Source organism: Poecile atricapillus, chromosome 39 (genome assembly GCF_030490865.1).
Source record: "Poecile atricapillus isolate bPoeAtr1 chromosome 39, bPoeAtr1.hap1, whole genome shotgun sequence".
In the NCBI taxonomy this organism is placed as follows: Eukaryota; Metazoa; Chordata; class Aves; order Passeriformes; family Paridae; genus Poecile; species Poecile atricapillus.
Genome location: NC_081287.1, coordinates 579,359 through 600,402, shown reverse-complemented (window position 1 = coordinate 600,402; position 21,044 = coordinate 579,359). Strand labels below are relative to the sequence as shown.

The window sequence follows — 21,044 nt, the reverse complement described above, 5'->3', positions numbered from 1 at the left end:
TGACACCAGGGACACCCCTGGGGACACCAGGGACACCTCAAGGGACACCTCTGGGGACACCAGGGACACCCAGACCTCAGGGGACACCCCGGGGTGACACCAGGGACACCCCAGGGGACACCAGGGACACCCCAGAACGATGGCGCGGCGCCGCGTCTGCGCCACACCGTACTGCCCAGCCTGGGGGGACACCAGGGGACATCAGGGACACCCCAGACCTCAGGGGACACCCCAGGGTGACACCAGGGACACCCCAGAACGATGGCGCAGCGCCGCGTCTGCGCCACACCGTACTGCCCAGCCTGGGGGGACACCAGGGGACATCAGGGACACGCCAGGGGACACCAGGGACAGCCCAGGGGACAGCGGGGACTTTGGAGGGGACAATTCCTGAGGGACAGGGGTGGGAATGGCCCCAGAGCCACCCAAGAAGTCAATCCATCCTTTGAAGAACCCACCAGGAACTTCGGAGAACCCACTGGGGTTTCGGAGAACCCACTGAGAACTTTGGAGAACCCACTGAGAACTCTGGAGAACCCACTGAGAACTTTGGAGAACCCACTGAGAACTCTGGAGAACCCACTGGAGACTTCGGAGAACCCACTGAGAACTTTGGAGAACCCACTGGAGACTTTGGAGAACCCAGAGAACTTTGGAGAACCCACTGAGAACTTTGGAGAACCCACTGGGATCTGACATCTCCTTTGGGAACCTCCCTGATGTTCTCAGGGTGCCAAAAAAGGGTTTTTTCCCCCCAGAAGAGGTCCTGGAGAAGGTACCTGGAGCACCCCGAAGGTGCACTGGTAGCCCATGCGCACCAGGCAGCGCAGGGTCAGCTTCAGCACCATGGACCTCTTGAAGGACACGAAATTCCGGACGTTCTCCAGCAGGAAGAAGCGCGGCCGGTAATAATCGCAGTAACTGCGGGGACAGACGGACGTGGGCGTGGCCGGGGGACCCCGGCCGGTGTCACACCCCAAAAACCATCTCCACACCCAGCAGGTGTGGTCCACGTCCATCAGGGGACCCTGTCAGGTGTCACACCCCAAAAACCATCTCCACACCCAGCAGGTGTGGTCCATGTTCATCAGGGGACCCTGTCAGGTGTCACACCCCAAAAACCATCTCCAGACCCAGCAGGTGTGGTCCATGTCCATCAGGGGACCCTGTCTGGTGTCCCACCCCAAAAACCATCTCCACACCCAGCAGGTGTGGTCCATGTCCATCAGGGGACCCAGGCTGGTGTCACACCCCAAAAACCATCTCCAAACCCAGCAGGTGTGGTCCATGTCCATCAGGAGATCCTGTCAGGTGTCACACCCCAAAAACCATCTCCACACCCAGCAGGTGTGGTCCATGTCCATCAGGGGAGCCCGGCTGGTGTCACACCCCAAAAATCATCTCCACACCCAGCAGGTGTGGTCCATGTCCATCAGGGGACCCTGTCAGGTGTCACACCCCAAAAACCATCTCCACACCAGTGAGGAGGATGAGGATCTCACCCCAAAAATCCTGTCCATGCCCACCAGGGAACTCCAGATGAAGATCTTATCCCAAAAATCATCTCCACACCAAAGAGGGGACATCAGATGAGGATCTCATCCCAAAAATCATCTCCACGCCCACCAGGGGACACCAGAAAATCATCTCCACATTGGAGAGGACACCAGATGAAGATCTCACCCCAAAAATCATCTCCATACCAGTGAAGGAACTCCAGATGAGGATCTCATCTCAAAAATCATCTCCACACCAGTGAGGGGACACCAGATGAGGATCTCATCTCAAAAATCCTCTCCACACCAGTGAGGGAACACTGGATGAGGATCTCATCCCAAAAATCATCTCCACACCCACCAGGGGACACCAGAAAATCCTCTCCACATTGGAGAGGACACCAGATGAAGATCTCACCCCTCCCTGCCCACCTGAGGAAGGAGACCACCAGGGAGTTCTTGAACTTGGAGTAGGTGCGGGAGTTGAAGCGGTTCATGCCGCTGAAGCCCTGGCACGGGGGGCCACCACAGAGCATCTCCACGTCGCCCTTCTGGGGCAGCTTCTGGCCCAAGGAGTTGGTCTTCTCGCCGGCCATCACCAGCTTGAGGAGGACGTTGCAGTCCTCGGTGAACACCGTGGTGCCGGGGTTGTTGAGCCGGAACGCCTGCGCCGCCGGCTCCCACATCTCGATGGCCCAGAGCGTCTCCGACACTCCTGAGGGACATGGGATGGTCAGGGGTGGTCAGGAATGGTCACTGGGAATGGTCAGGGATGGTCAGGGGTGGTCAGGAATGGTCAGGGATGGTCAGGGATGGTCAGGGATGGTCAGGGATGGTCAGGGATGGTCAGGGGTGGTCAGGGATGGTCAGGGATGGTCACTGGGAATGGTCAGGGATGGTCAGCGCCGCCGGCTCCCACATCTCGATGGCCCAGAGCGTCTCCGACACTCCTGAGGGACACGGGGTGGTCAGGGGTGGTCAGGGGTGGTCAGGGATGGTCAGGGATGGTCAGGAATGACCAGGAATGACCAATAATGACCAGGAATGGTCAGGGCTGGGTGGGAATGACCAGGAATGACCAATAATGACCAGGAATGGTCAGGAACGGTCAGGAATGACCAGGAATGACCAGGAATGGCCAGGGCTGGGCACTGGGAATGGCCGGATTCGGCCACAGGGAACATCCAGTGGATCTGCTGAGCCCCGAGGCCTTCTCCAGCCTCTTCCCAAATTCCCAAACTCCAGCAGCTGGAGCTCACCTGTCTGCTGGAGCTCACCTGCTGGAGCTCACCTGCTGGAGCTCACCTGGAGGAGCTCACCTGTCTGCTGGAGCTCACCTGCCTGATGGAGCTCACCTGGAGGAGCTCACCTGTTGGAGCTCACCTGTCTGCTGGAGGAGCTCACCTGGAGGAGCTCACCTGGAGGAGCTCACCTGCCTGCTGGAGCTCACCTGTCTGCTGGAGCTCACCTGGAGGAGCTCACCTGCCTGGTGGAGCTCACCTGGTGGAGCTCACCTGGAGGAGCTCACCTGGAGGAGCTCACCTGTCTCCTGTTGGAGCTCACCTGTTGGAGCTCACCTGGAGGAGCTCACCTGTCTGCTGGTGGAGCTCACCTGTCTCCTCACCTGTCTGCTGGAGCTCACCTGCTGGAGCTCACCTGTCTCCTCACCTGTCTGCTGGAGCTCACCTGCTGGAGCTCACCTGTCTCCTGGAGGAGCTCACCTGTTGGAGCTCACCTGCTGGAGCTCACCTGCCTGGTGGAAGCCCTCGGAGAGGCCCCCGCAGCCGGAGAAGACGTCCAGCGTCCGTAGCTTGGGCAGCTGCAGCCGCTCTGGCTCCTGCTCGCTCTGCTCCGCGCTCGCCGCCTTCCCCTTGCCCTTCCCTGCCAACGGCCCGGACACGGAGGAAGGCTCATTCCTGCTTCCTCATCCTCATTCCCTCCTCTTCCTCCTCCTCCTCATTCCCTGCTCCTCCTCCTCCTCATTCCCTGTTCCTCCTCATTCCTGCTTCCTCATCCTCACTGAGTGTTCTTCCTCTTCCTCCTCATCCCATGTCCCTCCTCCTCCTCATTCCTGCTTCCTCATCCTCACTGAGTGTTCTTCCTCTTCCTCCTCCTCCCGTGTTCCTCCTCCTCCTCATTCCCTGTTCTTCCTCATTCCTGCTTCCTCATCCTCACTGAGTGTTCTTCCTCTTCCTCCTCATTCCCTGTTCCTCCTCCTCCTCCTCATTCCATGTTCCTCCTCATTCCTGCTTCCTCATCCTCACTGAGTGTTCTTCCTCTTCCTCCTCATTCCATGTCCCTCCTCCTCCTCATTCCATGTTCTGCTTCCTCATCCTCACTGAGTGTTCTTCCTCTTCCTCCTCATTCCGTGTCCCTCCTCCTCCTCATTCCTGCTTCCTCATCCTCACCGAGTGTTCTTCCTCTTCCTCCTCATCCCGTGTCCCTCCTCCTCCTCATTCCCTGCTCCTCCTCATTCTGTTCTTCCTCCTCATTGAGTGTTCTTCCTCTTCCTCCTCATCCCGTGTCCCTCCCCTTCCTCCTCATTGCCGGTTCTTCCTCCTCCTCATTCCCTGCTCCTCCTCCTCCTCATTCCCTGTTCTTCCTCCTCATCCCGTGTTCCTCTTCCTCCTCTTCATTCCCTGTTCCTCTTCCTCTTCATTTCCTGCTCTTCCTCCTTCTCATTCCCTGCTCTTCCTCCTCATCCTGTGTTCCTCCTCCTCCTCATTCCCAGTTCCTCCTCCTCCTCCTCATTCCATGTTCTTCCTCCTCCTCATTCCCTGTCCCTCCTCATTCCCTGCCCTTCCTCCTCATTCCATTCCTCCTCCTCCTCATTCCCTGTTCTTCCTCCTCCTCCTCATTCCCTGCTCTTCCTCCTCCTCCCATTCCCTGCTCCTCCTCCTCCTCCAGTAATCCATCACTTCCAGGACCCTTTTCCACCCCTTTTTTACCCATTTCCAGCCCTTTTTCCACCCTTTTCCTGCCCCTTTTCCCATCCCTTTTTCCACCCATTTTTCCACCCCTTTTCCATCCTTTCCTGCCCCTTTTCCCATCCCTTTCCCATCCCATTTCCACCCATTTTTCCACCCTTTTCCCATCCCTTTCCCATCCCTTTTTCCACCCTTTTTTCCACCCTTTTCCCATCCCTTTTCCAGCCTCACCTTTCCCTTTCCCCTTCCCCTTCCCTTTGTTCCCCGAGCTCCGGGCGTGGTTGGGAGGATCCTCAAAGCTCTTGGTTTTGGCGTTGTAAGCCTGGAAAAGAAACCAGGAACTCATCCAGAACCTCAGGAACTCATCCAGACCTCCAGGAACTCATCCAGACCCTCAGGAACTCATCCAGACCTCCAGAAACTCATCCAGACCTCCAAGAACTCATCCAGAACCTCAGGAACTCATCCAGACCCTCAGGAACTCATCCAGACCTCCAGGAACTCATCCAGAACCTCCAGGAACTCATCCAGACCTCCAGGAACTCATCCAGACCTCCAAGAACTCATCCAGACCCTCAGGAACTCATCCAGACCCTCAGGAACTCATCCAGACCTCCAAGAACTCATCCAGAACCTCAGGAACTCATCCAGAACCTCAGGAGCTCATCCAGACCCTCAGGAACTCATCCAGAACCTCCATGAGCTCATCCAGACCCTCAGGAACTCATCCAGACCCTCAGGAACTCATCCAGACCTCCAAGAACTCATCCAGACCCTCAGGAGCTCATCCAGACCCTCAGGAACTCATCCAGACCTCCAAGAACTCATCCAGACCCTCAGGAACTCATCCAGACCTCCAGGAACTCATCCAGACCCTCAGGAACTCATCCAGACCCTCAGGAACTCATCCAGACCTCCAGGAACTCATCCAGACCCTCAGGAGCTCATCCAGACCTCCAGGAACTCATCCAGAACCTCAAGAACTCATCCAGACCCTCAGGAACTCATCCAGACCTCCAAGAACTCATCCAGACCCTCAGGAACTCATCCAGAACCTCAGGAGCTCATCCAGATCCTTCAAGAACTCATCCAGACCCTCAGGAGCTCATCCAGACCTCCAGGAACTCATCCAGACCCTCAGGAACTCATCCAGACCCTCAGGAACTCATCCAGACCTCCAGGAACTCATCCAGAACCTCCAAGAATTCATCCAGACCTCCAGGAACTCATCCAGACCCTCAGGAACTCATCCAGACCCTCAGGAACTCATCCAGACCTCCAGGAACTCATCCAGAACCTCCAAGAATTCATCCAGACCCCCAGGAACTCATCCAGACCTCCAAGAACTCATCCAGATCCTTCAAACCCCATTCCAGTATCCAAAATTCGTTCCCCAAATCCTGGAACTGACCCCAAATCCAACCCCTCCATGGAAAACCACCTGGAACTCCCAACCTTCCTTCATCCCTGGGGTCTCCAGACCCTCGGGACCCTCCTCCTCCTCCCCTGGAGCCCCCGGTCCCTCACCTCCAGGAAGTAGAAGCGGTCGGGGCCCCCGGCCGAGTAGTCCTGGATGCTCTCGGTCAGGTCCTCGCCGTAGACCACGGAGCAGCGACCCTGCACCGCCCGGAACTCCACCGTGGTCTCCTCGTCGCTCCAGTAGAGAAGGTTGATGTCGGCGTGGTAGCTGGCCTTGGTGGACTTGTGGGTGTTCTCGGGCCTGGAAATTCCCAAAAAAACGTTGGGATTGGGAAAAAATCCGAGGTTTTTTAAAGAAGAATCAAAACCTGGCTCACCTTGGTGGGTTGGGGTGGGATGGAGGGGAAAGAGGAGGTGGGAGAGGGTTGAGGAGAAAGGGATTTGAAGGAGATTGAGGAGTCCAAAAATGTCCAGAAATGTCTCAAAAATGTCTCAAAACGTCCAAAGATCTCCCAGAACATCCAAAGATGTCCAAAAACATCTCAAAACATCCAAAGATGTCCAGAAATGTCCAAAAACGTCTCAAAACGTCCAAAGATCTCCCAGAACATCCAAAGATGTCCAGAAATGTCCAAAAACATCCAAAAATGTCCAAAGATCTCCCAAAACATCCAAAGATGTCCAAAAACGTCCAAAAACGTCCAAAAACGTCTCAGAACGTCCAAAAATGTCCCAAAACATCCAAAGATGCCCAAAAATGTCCAAAAACATCTCAAAATGTCCAAAGATCTCCCAAAAGATCCAAAGATGTCCAACAAGAACCAGATCCAACAAGAACCAGGTCCAAAAAACCAGGTCCTAGAAGAACCAGATCCAACAAGGACCAGACCCAACAAGAACCAGACCCAACAAGGACCAGACCCAACAAGAACCAGACCCAACAAGGACCAGACCCAACAAGAACCAGGACCCAACAAGAACCACCCAAACCGGCAAAGCGACCAAGACCCTCCACCGACTCGTCCCACCAAACCCCACCCTGGTCCCACCACCACCACCTCCAAACCATCCCAACCCCCCGAACTGCGGGGATTTGGACCTCCTGGAGGCACCTGTAGAACTTGTAGATGGCCAGCTTGATGTCGGCCTCGTTGGGTTTGCCGTTGCCGCGGAGGCTGCAGAAGATGCTCTTGATGCGGCCCACGCGGAAGGGGTCGGGCGCGTCCAGGTTGCTGCCCTTGATGTACTCCGAGTATTTCCGGTAGTGCTCGGGGTGAAGCTCCTCGTCCACCGCCTCCTTCTTGGGCCTCTTGGCCGGGCTGGCCGGCTTCACGCTGGGGAAGAACCGGGAAGAGCGGCCCCGGAACGTCGGGATGGGGAGAGCGGGGCGGTGGAGAGGGGAGGTGGGGAGGGCTTGGAGGGGTTTTCCAGATTTGGCTTTGGTTGGTCCACCAGAAGTTGGGTGAAGGTTTGGAATTCAGGGATCCTGGAGGGGTTTTCCAGCCTTGATTCCAGTTTTTCCACCAAAAGTTGGGTGAAGGTTTGGAGTTTAGGGATCTTGGAGGGGTTTTTGAACCTCAGATGGTTCTATGATTCCATAATTCCAACTTGTCCACCAAAAGTTGGGTGAAGGTTTGGAACTGAGGGATCTTGGAAGAGTTTTTGAACCTTAATTGGTTCTGTGATTCCACAATTCCAATTTGTCCACCAAAAGTTGGGTGAAGGTTTGGAATGGAGGAATCTTGGAGGGGTTTTCCAGCCTTGATTCCAATTTTTTGGTCAGAAATTGGGTGAAGGTTTGGAGTTGAGGGATCTTGGAAGAGTTTTTGAACCTTAATTGGTTGTGATTCCACAATTCCAATTTGTCCATCAAAAATTGGGTGAAGGTTTGGAATTGAGGGATCTTGGAGGGGTTTTTGGACCTTAGATGGTTCTATGATTCCATAATTCCAATTTTTCCACCAAAAGTTGGGTGAAGGTTTGGAATTGAGGGATCTTGGAGAAGTTTTAGAACCTTAATTCCATAATTCCAATTTTTCCACCAAAAATTGGGTGAAGGTTTGGAATTGAGGGATCTTGGAGAAGTTTTAGAACCTTAATCCCATAATTCCAATTTACCCCCCAAAACTGGGTTAAAATCTGGACCTCAGGACCTTGGAGGGATCTCCCACCTTCAACAATTCCCAACCTCCAGCTCACCCCCAAAACACCGGGATCAGAGACACCACCAAACACCCCAAGATCCAAACTGGCTTCATTTTCACCCTGAACTTCCAGGAATTCACTTTTGGGTGGGATTTTCCATATTTTCCCCAAATCCCGCCCGGAAGCCGCGATTCCCGAAGCCACCTGAAGGAGAAGGCCTCTGGCAGCAGGTAGACGCCGTCCCCGACGCGGTACTGGACGCCGTTCTTGGTGGCCACGGCGTAGAACATCTTCCCGTCGGCCTCCTCCAGCGGCTCGGCCACCTTGGGGATCTCCTTGTGCCTCACCTCGTCCAGGCGCGCGCAGCTCATGCAGAACCTGATGGAGATCCACCAGGTTCTCCTCCAAAACCAATCTGGATTTTGGGGTTTTTTTTTGGAGATGGGAAGAACCTCCAAGATTCCCACCCCAAAAACTGACTTGTACTTGTTGTCCTCGGTGGGGCGCGCGCCGGGCGGGCTCTCGAAGCGCGCGTACTCCTGGTCGTACCACATCTGGTAGAAGTAGGTCCTCCCGTCGTCCTCCACCATCTTGATCTCCGTGTCCAGGCCACCCTGAGGGCCAGAAGCACCAGGATGGACCAGGATGGACCAGGATGGACCAGGATGGACCAGGCTGGACCAGGATGGACCAAGATGGACCAAGATGGACCAGGATGGACCAAGATGGACCAGGTTGGACCAGGATGGACCAGGATGGACCAGGATGGACCAGGATGGACCAAGATGGACCAAGAAGGACCAGGATGGACCAAGATGGACCAGGATGGACCAGGATGGACCAGAATGAACAAAGATGGACCAGGATGGACCAGGATGGACCAGGATGGACCAGGATGGACCAGGATGGACCACGCTGACCCAACCCCGTGGCGCCGTCCTCACCTCCATGGCCCAGTTGTCCGAGGGCGCCTTGTAGATGACGTTGACCTTGCCGTGGATGTAGGACAGCTGCATGTCCTCGCACTCGTCCACCAGGAACAGCTCCAGAGGGTCCGAGGTGGCCCCCAGGACGGTGTCCGAGCCCGGGCAGAACCAGTGGGCGTGGAACATCTGGCCACCGCTGTCCTCCCACATGGCCGTCACCCTGAGGGGCGCCGCGGCGTGAGAGGGGACGGCGGCGTGTCCCCAAACCCATGGGAGAACCCACCTGGCCTGGTGGGATCATCAGGGATGTCCCCAAACCCACGGGAGAACCCACCTGGCCTGGTGGGATCATCAGGGATGTCCCCAAACCCATGGGAGAACCCAGCTGGCCTGGTGGGATCATCAGGGATGTCCCCAAACCCACAGGAGAACCCAGCTGGCCTGGTGGGATCATCAGGGATGTCCTGGTGTCCCCAAACCCACGGGAGAACCCACCTGGCCTGGTGGGATCATCAGGGATGTCCCCAGCCCCACAGGAGAATGGAGAACCCACCTGGCCAGGTAGAGGGGCTTGGTGGGGATGTCCCCAGCCCCACAGGAGAATGGAGAACCCACCTGGCCAGGTAGAGGGGCTTGGTGGGGATGTCCCCAGCCCCACAGGAGAATGGAGAACCCACCTGGCCAGGTAGAGGGGCTTGGTGGGGTCGTCGGGGCTCACGGACACGCAGTCGCCGACCTCCAGGGTCTCGGAGTCGATGCAGACGCGTTGGTAATAATCCTTCTTGCCATCGCTCTGCGGGACACGGGCGCGGTTACAGGTACCGGCCTCACCTGGGTGGGTTCTTCACCTGGATGGGGCCTTCACCTGGATGGGACCTTCACCTGGATGGGTTCCTCACCTGGATGGGACCTTCACCTGACCTGGATGGGTTCCCTAACCTGGATGGGTCCCCTCACCTGGATGGGGCCTTCACCTGGATGGGGCCTTCACCTGGATGGGTTCCCTCACCTTTCCCAGCCCCTCACCTGGATGGGTTCCTCATCTGGATGGGTTCCTCACCTTCCCCAGCCCCTCACCTGGGTGGGGTCTCACCTGGATGGGTCCTCACCTGGATGGGTTCCTCACCTGGATGGGTCCCTCCCCTTCCCCAGCCCCTCACCTGTGCAGGTGCCTCACCTTGATGGGTTCCCCGACCCAGCAGATCCGGCTCTTGTTCTGCTTCTTCTTGCGGCCCTGCAGCATCTTCTTGGGTGAGGGCATCTCGGGGATGTTGTCATCGACCTCCTCGTCCTCGTCCGCCTCCCGCACCGCCAGGTTGGGACACCTGTGTGACACCGGGGGTGGCACCGGGGGTGGCACCGGGGGTGGCACCGGGGGTGACACCGGGGGCTCAGGGGGCCAGGGGACTGCGACAGGGGGGTTTGGGGACAGGGACAGGGGTTTGGGGACAGGGACAGGGGGGACAGGGACACAGGAGACATGGACAGGGGGGTTTTGGGGACAGGGGTTTGGGGACAGTGACACAGGAGACAGGGACAGGGGTTTGGGGAGAGGGACAGGGGGGTTTGGGGACAGGGACAGGGGTTTGGGGACAGGGAGGTTTGGGAACAGGGACACAGGGGACAGGGACAAGGGGTTTGGGGACAGGGACACAGGGGACAGGGCCACAGGGGACAGGGCCACCACCTCCTCTGCAGACACGCCTGCTTGCTGCGGCCGCTGCCCCCGAACTTGACCATGTTCTGGCACGCCTTGCACTTGCCACACTCAGGCTGCTGGCACACCTGGCACGGGACACGGGACACCGGTGACACCGGGGACACCGGGAACGCTCCCCAGGGACACCGGGGACACCAGGAACACTGGGAACACTCCCCAGGGACACCGGTGACACCGGGGACACCAGGAACGCTCCCCAGGGACACCGGGGACACCAGGAACACCGGGAACACTCCCCAGGGACACCAGGAGTGCTCCCTGGGGACACCGGGGACACCGGGAACGCTGGGAATGCTCCCCAGGGACACCGGTGACACCGGGGACACCAGGAACGCTCCCCAGGGACACTGGTGACACCAGGAACGCTCCCCAGGTTCTGCTGGGAGGGCCCCATGGGATGGGAGGTTGGGATTGGTTGATCCAGGCTGGAAAAGTCCACCAAGACCAACCCAACCCAACCCATGGCACTGATGTCCACCAAGACTGGAGACCCTCCAAGACCAACCAACCCAACCCAGGACATCGAAACTGACGATGACCAAGACTGGAGACCCTCCAAGATCAACCCAACCCATGGCACTGATGTCCACCAAGACCAACCCAACCCAACCCATGGTTGATGTCCACCAAGACTGGAGACCCTCCAACACCAACCAACCCAATCCATGGCACTGATGTCCACCAAGACTGGAAAACCCTCCAAGACCAACAACCCAATCCATGGCACTGATGTCCACCAAGACCAATGACCCAACCCATGGTTGATGTCCACCAAGACCAACCCAACCCAACCCATGGTTGATGTCCACCAAGACTGGAGACCCTCCAAGATCAATGACCCAACCCATGGTTGATGTCCACCAAGACTGGAGACCCTCCAACACCAACCAACCCAAGACGTTGACCGCTACGAAGACCCTCCAACACCAACCACCCACAGCCACCCCCACCGCGTCCCGAGAGGGGCCGGGTGCCGCCGGCGACCCTCGGTCACCTCGCAGACGCCGCAGCGCCGGCGCTTGGTGGCGTTCTCCTTGTCCTCCTCGCGCTCGTCCTTCTCGATCTGCTCCGAGAAGAAGGTGTCGAAGATGAGGTACACCAGCTTGGTGGTGGTGGCCTTGGTGGGACCCTTGTCCTTGTCGATGCGCGTGGGGTGCCGGATGGCCTGGCGCCGCACGGCTCGCCTGCGGCACGGGGACAGCGCTCAGCGCCCGCGGGACCCCCGGCAGCTGCCAGCTGGGGTCTCCAGAAGGTCTGGATGGACTTTGGGGGGTCCAACCCAGGGTCCTTCACCCTTGGGAGCAGCAGCAGGTTTGGCTTTGCCCGATTTTGGGAAGGTCTTGCTGGGTTTTGGTGATTTTTGGTGGATTCTCCAAGTTTTGGGTGGGTTTTGGTGATTTTTGGAGGATTCTCCAAGTTTTGGGAGGGTTTTGGTGATTTTTGGAGGATTCTCCCGGTTTTGGGAGGGTTTTGGTGATTTTTGGAGGATTCTCCCAGTTTTGGGTGGGTTTTGGTGATTTTTGGTGGATTCTCCCAGTTTTGGGAGGATTCTCCAAGTTTTGGAGGGATTTTGGTGATTTTTGGAGGATTCTCCCAGTTTTTGAAGGGTTTTGGTGATTTTTGGAGGATTCTCCCAGTTTTGGGTGGGTTTTGGTGATTTTTGGAGGATTCTCCCAGTTTTTGAAGGGTTTTTGTGGTTTTGGGAAGATTTTCCCAATTTTGGTCGGATTCTCCCAATTTCACGGCCACAGAACCCAAACCCTCCCCAAATTCGGGTCAAATTTCCCCAAATTGAGCCCCCAAAACCCAAACCCTCGCCAGATTTCGGTGGGATTTTCCCAATTTTGGGGTTTTTACACCCACCCATCCACCCACCACCATCCACCTCCATGAGATCCCTCCCATTGACCATAAAAACCCCAAATTCAGCTCAGATTTCCCCAAACTGAGATCCCAAAACCCAAACCCTCGCCAGATTTCGGTGGGATTTTCCCGATTTCAGGGTTTTTACCCCCAAAACTCACCTCTTGCCCAGGGTGACGCCGGCCAGCTTGATGAGGTCCCTCATGCAGGGCGTGATGAGCACCGGGGGCTCGTCGCTGTCGCCGGCCTCGTCGTAGCTCTCCACCTGCTCCACCACGAACTGCGCGTGCCGCAGCAGAGAGTCCTCCGTGAAACGGTTGAAGTTCAGCCCGGCCGGCGGCACCGTGGTCTGGCAACAGGATGGGAACGGGATGGGAACGGGTTGGGAACGGGTTGGGAATGGGTTGGGTTGGGAATGGGTTGGGGATGGGTTGGGAATGGGTTGGGAATGGGTTGGGAATGGTTTGGTTTGGGAACGGTTTGGGATTGGTTTGGGTTGGGAATGGTTTGGGAACGGTTTGGGAACGGGTTGGTTTGGGAATGGGTTGGGAATGGGTTGGGAATGGGTTGGGAACGGGTTGGGAATGGGATGGGAATGGGTTTGGAATGGGTTGGGAATGGTTTGGGAGATCCAACGTGTTCAACCCATGGGCCCCATCACCACCACCCATGAGAAGGTGACACCACGAGGTGACACCACAAGAAGGTGCCACCACAAGGAGATGACACCAGGAGGTGACACCACGAGGTGACACCACAAGAAAGTGACACCACGAGGAGGTGACACCAGGAGGTGACACCATGAGATGACACCACAAGAAGGTGCCACCACAAGGAGGTGACACCATGGGCAGGTGCCACCACGAGCAGGTGCCACCACGAGCAGGTGCCACCACGAGGAGGTGCCACCACGAGCAGGTGCCACCACGAGCAGGTGCCACCACGGGCAGGTGCCACCACGGGCAGGTGCCACCACGGGCGGGTGCCACCACGAGCGGGTGCCACCACGAGCGGGTGCCACCACGAGGAGGTGCCACCACGAGGAGGTGCCACCACGAGGAGGTGCCACCACGAGGAGGTGCCACCACGAGCAGGTGCCACCACGAGCAGGTGCCACCACGAGCAGGTGCCACCACAAGCAGGTGCCACCACAAGCAGGTGCCACCACGAGCAGGTGCCGCCACGAGCAGGTGCCGCCACGAGGAGGTGCCGCCACGAGCAGGTGCCACCACGAGGAGGTGCCACCACGAGGAGGTGCCAACACGAGCAGGTGCCACCACAAGCAGGTGCCACCACGGGCAGGTGCCACCATGGGCAGGTGCCACCACGAGCAGGTGCCACCACGAGCAGGTGCCACCACAAGGAGGTGCCACCACGGGCAGGTGCCACCACGGGCAGGTGCCACCACGAGCGGGTGCCACCACGAGGAGGTGCCACCACGAGGAGGTGCCACCACGAGCAGGTGCCACCACGCCGGCAGCGTCACCTCGATCTTGTTGAGCAGGTCCTCGTAGCTGACGTGGCGGTTGTTCTGCAGGAACTCCACCACGATCTTGCTCATGTAGATCTTCTCCTGCATCAGCGCGAAGGTGGGCGCGTACTCCTCGCTCGGCTCCATCAGGATGTAGTCGGCAAAGGCTGGGAACGGCCCCAAAACCACCGGAATTTGGGTGGGAACGGCGGGAATTTGGGAAAAAATGGGCGGGGGCTGAGTGGGGAGGAGAGGGGGAAGAGGGGAAGGGGAGGAGGAAAGAAAGGGAAAGGAAAAGGGAAAAGGAAAAGGAAAAGGAAAAGGAAAAGGAAAAGGAAAAGGAAGAGGGAAAGGAAAAGGAAAAGGAAAAGAAAAAGGAAAAGGAAAAGGAAAAGGAAAAGGAAAAGGAAAAGGAAAAGGAAAAGGAAAAGGAAGAGGGAAAGGAAAAGGAAAAGGAAAAGAAAAAGGAAAAGAAAAAGAAAACAAGGAAAAAAGGAAAAAAGGAAAAAAGAAAAGAAAAAGAAAAGAAAAAAAAAGAAAAAAAGAAAAAAATGAAGAAAAAGGAAAAAAAGAAAAAAAAGGAGAAGAGGCAGAAAGAGAAAGGAAAAATAAAGGAAAAAAGAGGGGGAAGCTGGGAGAAAATAGGAAAGAGGGGAAAGAAAAAGGAGAAAAAAATAAGGAGAAAAAAGCAGGGAAAAAGAGGAAGAAGAAAAAGAAAAGAGAAGAAAAAGTGAAGAAAAAAAGGAAAAAAGGAAAAAAAAAAAAGATGGAAAAAAAAAGAGAAAAAGAAATAAAACAAGACAAAAGAGAAAAAAAAAAAGGGAGAATGGAAAGGAAAAAAAGAGATAAAAAAGGAAAAGGAAAAAAAGAGGAAAAGGGAGAAGGGAAAAAAGGGGGAAAATCCCTAAAACCTTTCCCAAAAAAGCCCCCAAGTCCCCCCAAGCCCCTCCTCACCCGTGCTGAAGCCGATCAGCGCCTTCTCGCCGCCGTCGAAGCCCGTGATCCACCAGGCGTTGATGGGCCCCAACTTCTTGGCTCTCACCCCACCTGCAGAGCCAGAACCGAATCCGGAACAATTCCCGGAACGCCGGGGATCCCGGATTTCCCTGGAATGCCGGGGATCCCGGATTTCCCTGGAACGCCGGGGATCCCGGATTTCCCTGGAACGCCGGGGATCCCGGATTTCCCTGGAACGCCGGGGATCCCGGATTTCCCTGGAATGCCGGGGATCCCGGATTTCCCCGGGATTCCGGGCGTTTCCTCACCGTCCAGGCAGGGGTTGTCGTCGTAGATGGGTTTGACGACGCCGCTGAAGTAGAGCTCGATGTTCCTCTCGATGAGGCCGGTGTCGAAGGGACACAGGTGTCCCCTCTTGTCGTAGACGCTGCCGGGGAGGGGACAGGGAGGCCGTGGGAGGCCATTCCGGAGGGAATTCCGGAGGGAATCCCGCCGGGATCTCACCTGAAGGAGGTGACTTTGTGCTGGGGGAGGTCCTCGTAGCTCTCGAAGCCGTCCTCGTTGGCGTCGAAGATGGACAAGCGCTCGTCCGTCAGCATCTCCGGCTCCTCCAGCTGCGTTTGGAGGGGGGAAATTCCATAAAATTCCATAAAAAACCGGGATTAAGGGATATTCCCGCTCTTCCCGAGCTCGGGGAAGGAGGGTTCGGGTCCCTTACGGCGTCGTCGGGGTCCCCTTGGAAGAATTTGAGGTCGGGGTCGTCCAGGTACTGCCGGCAGTCGAGGCATTTTGGGGGGGTGGTCTGTGGGAGAGGGGAGGGAGGGGTCAGCTTTTCCCGGAATTATTCCCGGAATTATCCCGGATTTCAGCAAAATCCGTGGTTTCCCCTCAGAACCTGTTTGGTTCTGGGGAGCTGAATGTGTTTTCCCGTAAAATAATCCACCTTTGGGAATAATCCCAAAATAATTTCGGGACTCATCCCAAAAACCCCCAAAATTCTGGAGTTTTAAGGAATTAAGAAATCCCAAAAAAAGTAAAAAGCTGGAATGAGGAGGGACTTACTTTAGCAGGAGCGGTGATTTTAACCTGAGGGATTTCATCTTTGATTTCCAACCTGGGAGGGAAAAGTTAAATCCTGGGATGAGGATGAGGATGGGGCAGTGATGTCATCGGTGTCACCGTCACCGGGACGCGGCGCCGGCCGGGAACGTCCCTGCGCTCCTCACCCGTCTTTGGTTTCCATCTTCATCCTCTTCTCCTCTTGATCCTGGGGAAAAAGGCAAAGAAATGGGAAAAGGAGCGGGAAAAAACAATCCCAGCGTGAGCAAAATCCCAGGGTTTGGCACAGCAGATCAAAATCCTGGGAAATCACCCCAAAAATGACCCAGGACAGGTCTGGGGTGTCAGAAATGACCAAAATCCTGGGAAATCACCCCAAAAACGACCCAGGACAGGTCTGGGATGTCAGCAGTGATCAAAATCCTGGGAAATCACCCCAAAAATAACCCAGGACAGGTCTGGGGTGACAGCACTGACCAAAATCCTGGGAAATCACCCCAAAAACAACCCAGGACAGGTCTGGGGTGTCAGCACTGACCAAAATCCCAGGAAATCACCCCAAAAACGATCCAGGACAGGTCTGGGGTGTCAGCACTGACCAAAATCCTGGGAAATCACCCCAAAAATGACCCAGGACAGATCTGGGGTGTCGGAAACGACCAAAATCCTGGGAAATCACCCCAAAAACAACCTGGGACAAGTCTGGGATGTCAGCACCGACCTTCTCCTCCAGCTCCTCCTCCTCCTTCTCCAGGCTCATCAGCTCCGGCTTCGCCTCCCCGTTCACCTCCTCCGATTTCCGCTTGTTGGAGCTGCGGGGAGGAGCCCGGGGTTGGGGTTTTTGGGGCAGGGTTTGGGATTTGGGGGTGAGGAAGAGGAGGGGGAGCCTTCACTGACCCTTTGGAGAGGAGGCTGAGGATGGACGGCTGCCGGCCGGAGCTGCGGGTGACGCGGGAGCTGGCCGGAGACTCTGCCGGGAGAAGGGGGGTGGATCCCAAACCCCTTCCCGAGGGGATCCCCGTGGGAACTGCAGCACCCCAAGGTCAGGAGAGCCCCAAAACTCTCCCAGGGGGACCCCAAAACCCTTCCCAAGGGGATCCCAGCTCTCAATCCCAATGGGAATTGTCACATTCCAGGGTGAGGAAACCCCAAAACCCTCTCCAAGGGGATCCCAGTTCTCAATCCCAATGGGAATTGTCACACCCCAAAACCAGGAGACCCCAAAACCCTTCCCAAGGGGATCCCAGCTCTCAATCCTGATGGGAATTGTCACACCCCAAAACCAGGAGACCCCAAAACCCTTCACAAGGAAATCCCAGCTCTCAATCCCAATGGGAATTGTCACACCCCAAAACCAGGAGACCCCAAAACCCTTCCCAAGGGGATCCCAGCTCTCAATCCTGATGGGAATTGTCACACCCCAAAACCAGGAGACCCCAAAACCCTTCACAAGGAAATCCCAGTTCTCAATCCCGATGGGAATTGTCACACCCCAAAACCAGGAGACCCCAAAATCCTTCCCAAGGGGATCCCAGCTCTCAATCCTGATGGGAATTGTCACACCCCAAAACCAGGAGACCCCAAAACCCTTCCCAAGGAAATCCCATTTTCCCTCCCAATGGGAATTGTCACACCCCAACCCCTTCCCGAATTTCCCAGCTCCTCCCCTCCCTCCACCCCCCAGGGACCCCCATTCACACCCCAAAAGACCCGTGGGAACCCCCAGGTTTTACTTTTGGCGTCGCCGTTGGAGCGGCTCCGGCGGGATTTGCGGGCGCGCGCGGCGGGGCCAGGCCCGGACGCGTCCCCAGCACCGTCCTCATCCTCATCGCTGCCGTCGGGATCGGGATCGGCCCCTGCGGCGCCGTTCCGGCCCGACAGCTCCTGCCGCAGCAGCGCCTTCACCTTGGCCAGGTAACGCTCCTGGGGAGGGCAGCGGGGCATGGAGCTCGTCCCAAATCCTGGGGTTTTTTATCCCCAATCCCAGGGTTCCATCCCAAACTCCAGGGTTCCATCCCAAACTCCAGGGTTCCATCCTGAATCCCAGGGTTCCATCCCCAATCCCAGGGTTCCATCCCCAATCCCAGGGTTCCATCCCCAATCCCAGGGTTCCATCCCAAATCCCAGGGTTCCATCCCAAATCCCAGGGTTTCATCCCAAATCCCAGGGTTTCATCCCAAATCCCGGGGTTCCATCCCAAATCCCGGGGTTCCATCCCAAATCCCAGGGTTTTCCTGCTCTCTGATCCCAAATCCCAGGGTTTTATCCCAAATCCCAGGGTTCCATCCCAAATCCCAGGGTTTTCCTGCTCTCTGATCCTTAATCCCAGGGTTTTATCCCAAATCCCAGGGTTCCCCCTGTGTTTTCCCGGGGTTTCATCCCGAATCCCGGTGTTTTATCCCAAATCCCGGGGTTCCCCCTGTGTTTTCCCGGTGTTTTCTCCCGAATCCCGGTGTTTTATCCCAAATCCCGGGGTTCCCCCTGTGTTTTCCCGGGGTTTCATCCCGAATCCCGGGGGTTTCGTGGCTCCCACCTCCGAGAGCTCCTCGCGGCGCAGTTTGGCCTCGAGCTCGCTGAGCTGCAGCTGCACCTCGGCCTGCAGGAAGCCGTGGATGAGGCTCAGCTTCTCCTGGACGCTCTCCTGGGGACACCAGGGGGACATTGGGGACACCAGGGGGACACTGGGGACACCATGGGGACATTGGGGACACCAGGGACAGGAGAGGCAGGAAGCCGTGGATGAGGCTCAGCTTCTCCTGGACACTCTCTTGGGGACACCAGGCAGATACTGGGGACACCGGGGGGACATTGGGGACACTGGGGACACCACGGGGACATTGGGGTGGAGGGGACACAGAAGAACAAGGGGACAGAGCAGAGTGTGGGGACAACGTGGGGACAGAGAGAACAGTGTGGGGACAGAGGGGACACAGGGGGACACAGAGGGGACACAGGGGGGACACAGAGGGGACACAGGGGGGACACAGAGGGGACACTGGGGGGACACAGAGGGGACACAGAGGGGACACTGGGGGGACACAGGAGGGACACAGGGGGGACACTGGGGACACAGGAGGGACACAGGGGGGACACTGGGGACATCCCAGGACTCACCTTCTCTCCCAGGTTCTCCTCATCCCGATCCAGGTCCTGCAGCCTGGGGGGCAGAGCCGGGGGTCAGCGGGGCCGGGGGACACCGGGATGGCTCCGGAGGGGACACCGGGCACGGATCAGGACCACAGTGTGGCCCTCAGCCCACCCTGGTGGCCCTCAGCCTGTCCTGGTGGCCCTCAGCCTGTCCTGGTGGCCCTCAGCCTGTCCTGGCGGCCCTCAGCCCATCCTGGTGGCCCTCAGCCTGTCCTGGTGGCCCTCAGCCTGTCCTGGTGGCCCTCAGCTTGTCCTGGTGGCCCTCAGCTCATCCTGGTGGCCCTCAGCTCATCCTGGTGGCCCTCAGCCCGTCCTGGTGGCCCTCAGCCCGTCCTGGTGGCCCTCAGCCCGTTCTGGGCCCACCCTGAGGGCTGTGAGGGGTTCTGAGGGCAGTGAGAGGCTCTGAGAGCGGTGAAAGACTGAAGGACAGTGAGGGAAGTGAGGGGCTGTGAGGGCAGAGAAATACTGAGGGGCAGTGAGAGAACTGAGGGGCTGTGAGGGGCTCTGAGGGGCTCCGAGGAGCAGTGAGGGGCAGTGAGGGACAGAGAGGGGCTCTGAAGGGCTGTGAGGAGCTCTGAGGAGCTGTGAGGAGCAGTGAGGGGCCGTGAGGAGCTCTGAGGGGCTGTGAGGAGCAGTGAGGGGCTGTGAGGAGCAGTGAGGGGCAGTGAGGAGCAGTGAGGGGCTGTGAGGAGCAGTGAGGGGCTGTGAGGAGCAGTGAGGGGCTCCGAGGAGCAGTGAGGGGCTGTGAGGGACAGTGAAGGGCTCTGAGGGCAATGAAGGGCTCTGAAGGGCTGTGAGGGGCAGTGAGGAGCAGTGAGGGGCTGTGAGGGGCAGTGAAGGGCTCTGAGGGCAGTGAGAGAAATGAGGAGCTCTGAGGGGCTGTGAGGAGCTCTGAGGGGCTCCGAGGAGCAGTGAGGGGCTGTGAGGGACAGTGAAGGGCTCTGAGGGCAATGAAGGGCTCTGAAGGGCTGTGAGGGGCAGTGAGGAGCTGTGGGGGACAGTGAGGGGCAGTGAAGGGCTCTGAGGGCAGTGAGAGAAATGAGGAGCTCTGAGGGGCTGTGAGGAGCTCTGAGGGGCTGTGAGGAGCAGTGAGGGGCTCTGAGGGGCTGTGAGGGGCGCTGAGGGGCAGTGAGGAGCTCTGAGGGCAGTGAGAGAAATGAGGATCTCTGCGGGGGCCTCACTCCCGTCTCCCGTCCGGGACTCACCGTCGGCGCAGCTCGGCGGGCAGCGGGGCCGGCGGCAGCGGCGCGGCGCGGGCCGGCATCGGGAGCGGGGCTGGGGCCGGGCGGGGGGCGCGGGGCGGGCTCGGGGCCCGGTTCGGGGCCGGGTTCGGGGCCGCGCTTTGGGCCCGGCTCGGCGGGACCGGGAGCGGCTTCGCGCGGAAACGAGCGGCGGGAGCGGGGCGGCGCCGACCACCGCGCGGGGGGAGCCGGCGCGCACCATGCTGCCGCCGCGGGGGGGGACAGCGCCGGGCTCGGCGGGCCCCGCCGCACCGGGGGGACCGCGAGGGGACCGGGGGACACCGGGAGGGTCGGGGCGAGTACCGGGAGCGGCGGGGGGGGGAGAACGGGGAGGCCTCAGGGGGGGAAACGGAGCGGGGAGGGGGGAGTGGGAGGTACCACTAAAGGGAGACGGGGGGAGGCGGGAGATACCACTGTGGGGTAACGGACGATACCATTGCGGGGAGGCGGGGGGAGGCGGGAGATACCACTGTGGGGTAACGGACGATACCATTGCGGGGAGGCGGGGGGAGGCGGGAGATACCACTGTGGGGTAACGGACGATACCATTGCGGGGAGGCGGGGGGAGATGGGCGATACCACTGTGGGGTAACGGACGATACCATTGCGGGGAGGCGGGGGGAGGCGGGAGATACCACTGTGGGGTAACGGACGATACCATTGCGGGGAGGCG

At 58.1% G+C, this 21,044-nt stretch overlaps 1 protein-coding gene across 1 annotated transcript in view; it reads right to left on the bottom strand.

Moving 5' to 3' along the window:
* The window catches only part of DNMT1 (DNA methyltransferase 1), a 28,991-nt gene extending 8,569 nt beyond the window's left edge, over positions 1 to 20,422 (bottom strand). Inside the window, exons 1-27 of the mRNA XM_058861751.1 lie at positions 20,336 to 20,422; positions 19,098 to 19,140; positions 18,517 to 18,624; positions 17,717 to 17,906; positions 16,881 to 16,953; positions 16,705 to 16,795; positions 16,151 to 16,191; positions 15,987 to 16,038; positions 15,643 to 15,726; positions 15,429 to 15,538; positions 15,233 to 15,351; positions 14,922 to 15,014; positions 13,983 to 14,134; positions 12,658 to 12,845; positions 11,628 to 11,817; positions 10,601 to 10,698; positions 10,091 to 10,238; positions 9,591 to 9,706; positions 8,932 to 9,133; positions 8,468 to 8,601; positions 8,192 to 8,365; positions 6,955 to 7,176; positions 5,951 to 6,143; positions 4,655 to 4,745; positions 3,246 to 3,377; positions 1,929 to 2,211; positions 780 to 921 (exon numbers count right to left, since the gene is read on the bottom strand). Coding sequence (XP_058717734.1) covers positions 780 to 921; positions 1,929 to 2,211; positions 3,246 to 3,377; positions 4,655 to 4,745; positions 5,951 to 6,143; positions 6,955 to 7,176; positions 8,192 to 8,365; positions 8,468 to 8,601; positions 8,932 to 9,133; positions 9,591 to 9,706; positions 10,091 to 10,238; positions 10,601 to 10,698; positions 11,628 to 11,817; positions 12,658 to 12,845; positions 13,983 to 14,134; positions 14,922 to 15,014; positions 15,233 to 15,351; positions 15,429 to 15,538; positions 15,643 to 15,726; positions 15,987 to 16,038; positions 16,151 to 16,191; positions 16,705 to 16,795; positions 16,881 to 16,953; positions 17,717 to 17,906; positions 18,517 to 18,624; positions 19,098 to 19,140; positions 20,336 to 20,394 — 3,528 coding nt within the window. The 5' untranslated portion in view covers positions 20,395 to 20,422. The remainder of the gene's footprint in view (positions 1 to 779; positions 922 to 1,928; positions 2,212 to 3,245; positions 3,378 to 4,654; positions 4,746 to 5,950; positions 6,144 to 6,954; positions 7,177 to 8,191; positions 8,366 to 8,467; positions 8,602 to 8,931; positions 9,134 to 9,590; positions 9,707 to 10,090; positions 10,239 to 10,600; positions 10,699 to 11,627; positions 11,818 to 12,657; positions 12,846 to 13,982; positions 14,135 to 14,921; positions 15,015 to 15,232; positions 15,352 to 15,428; positions 15,539 to 15,642; positions 15,727 to 15,986; positions 16,039 to 16,150; positions 16,192 to 16,704; positions 16,796 to 16,880; positions 16,954 to 17,716; positions 17,907 to 18,516; positions 18,625 to 19,097; positions 19,141 to 20,335) is intronic.
* Between the last annotated feature and the right edge of the window lie 622 nt (positions 20,423 to 21,044).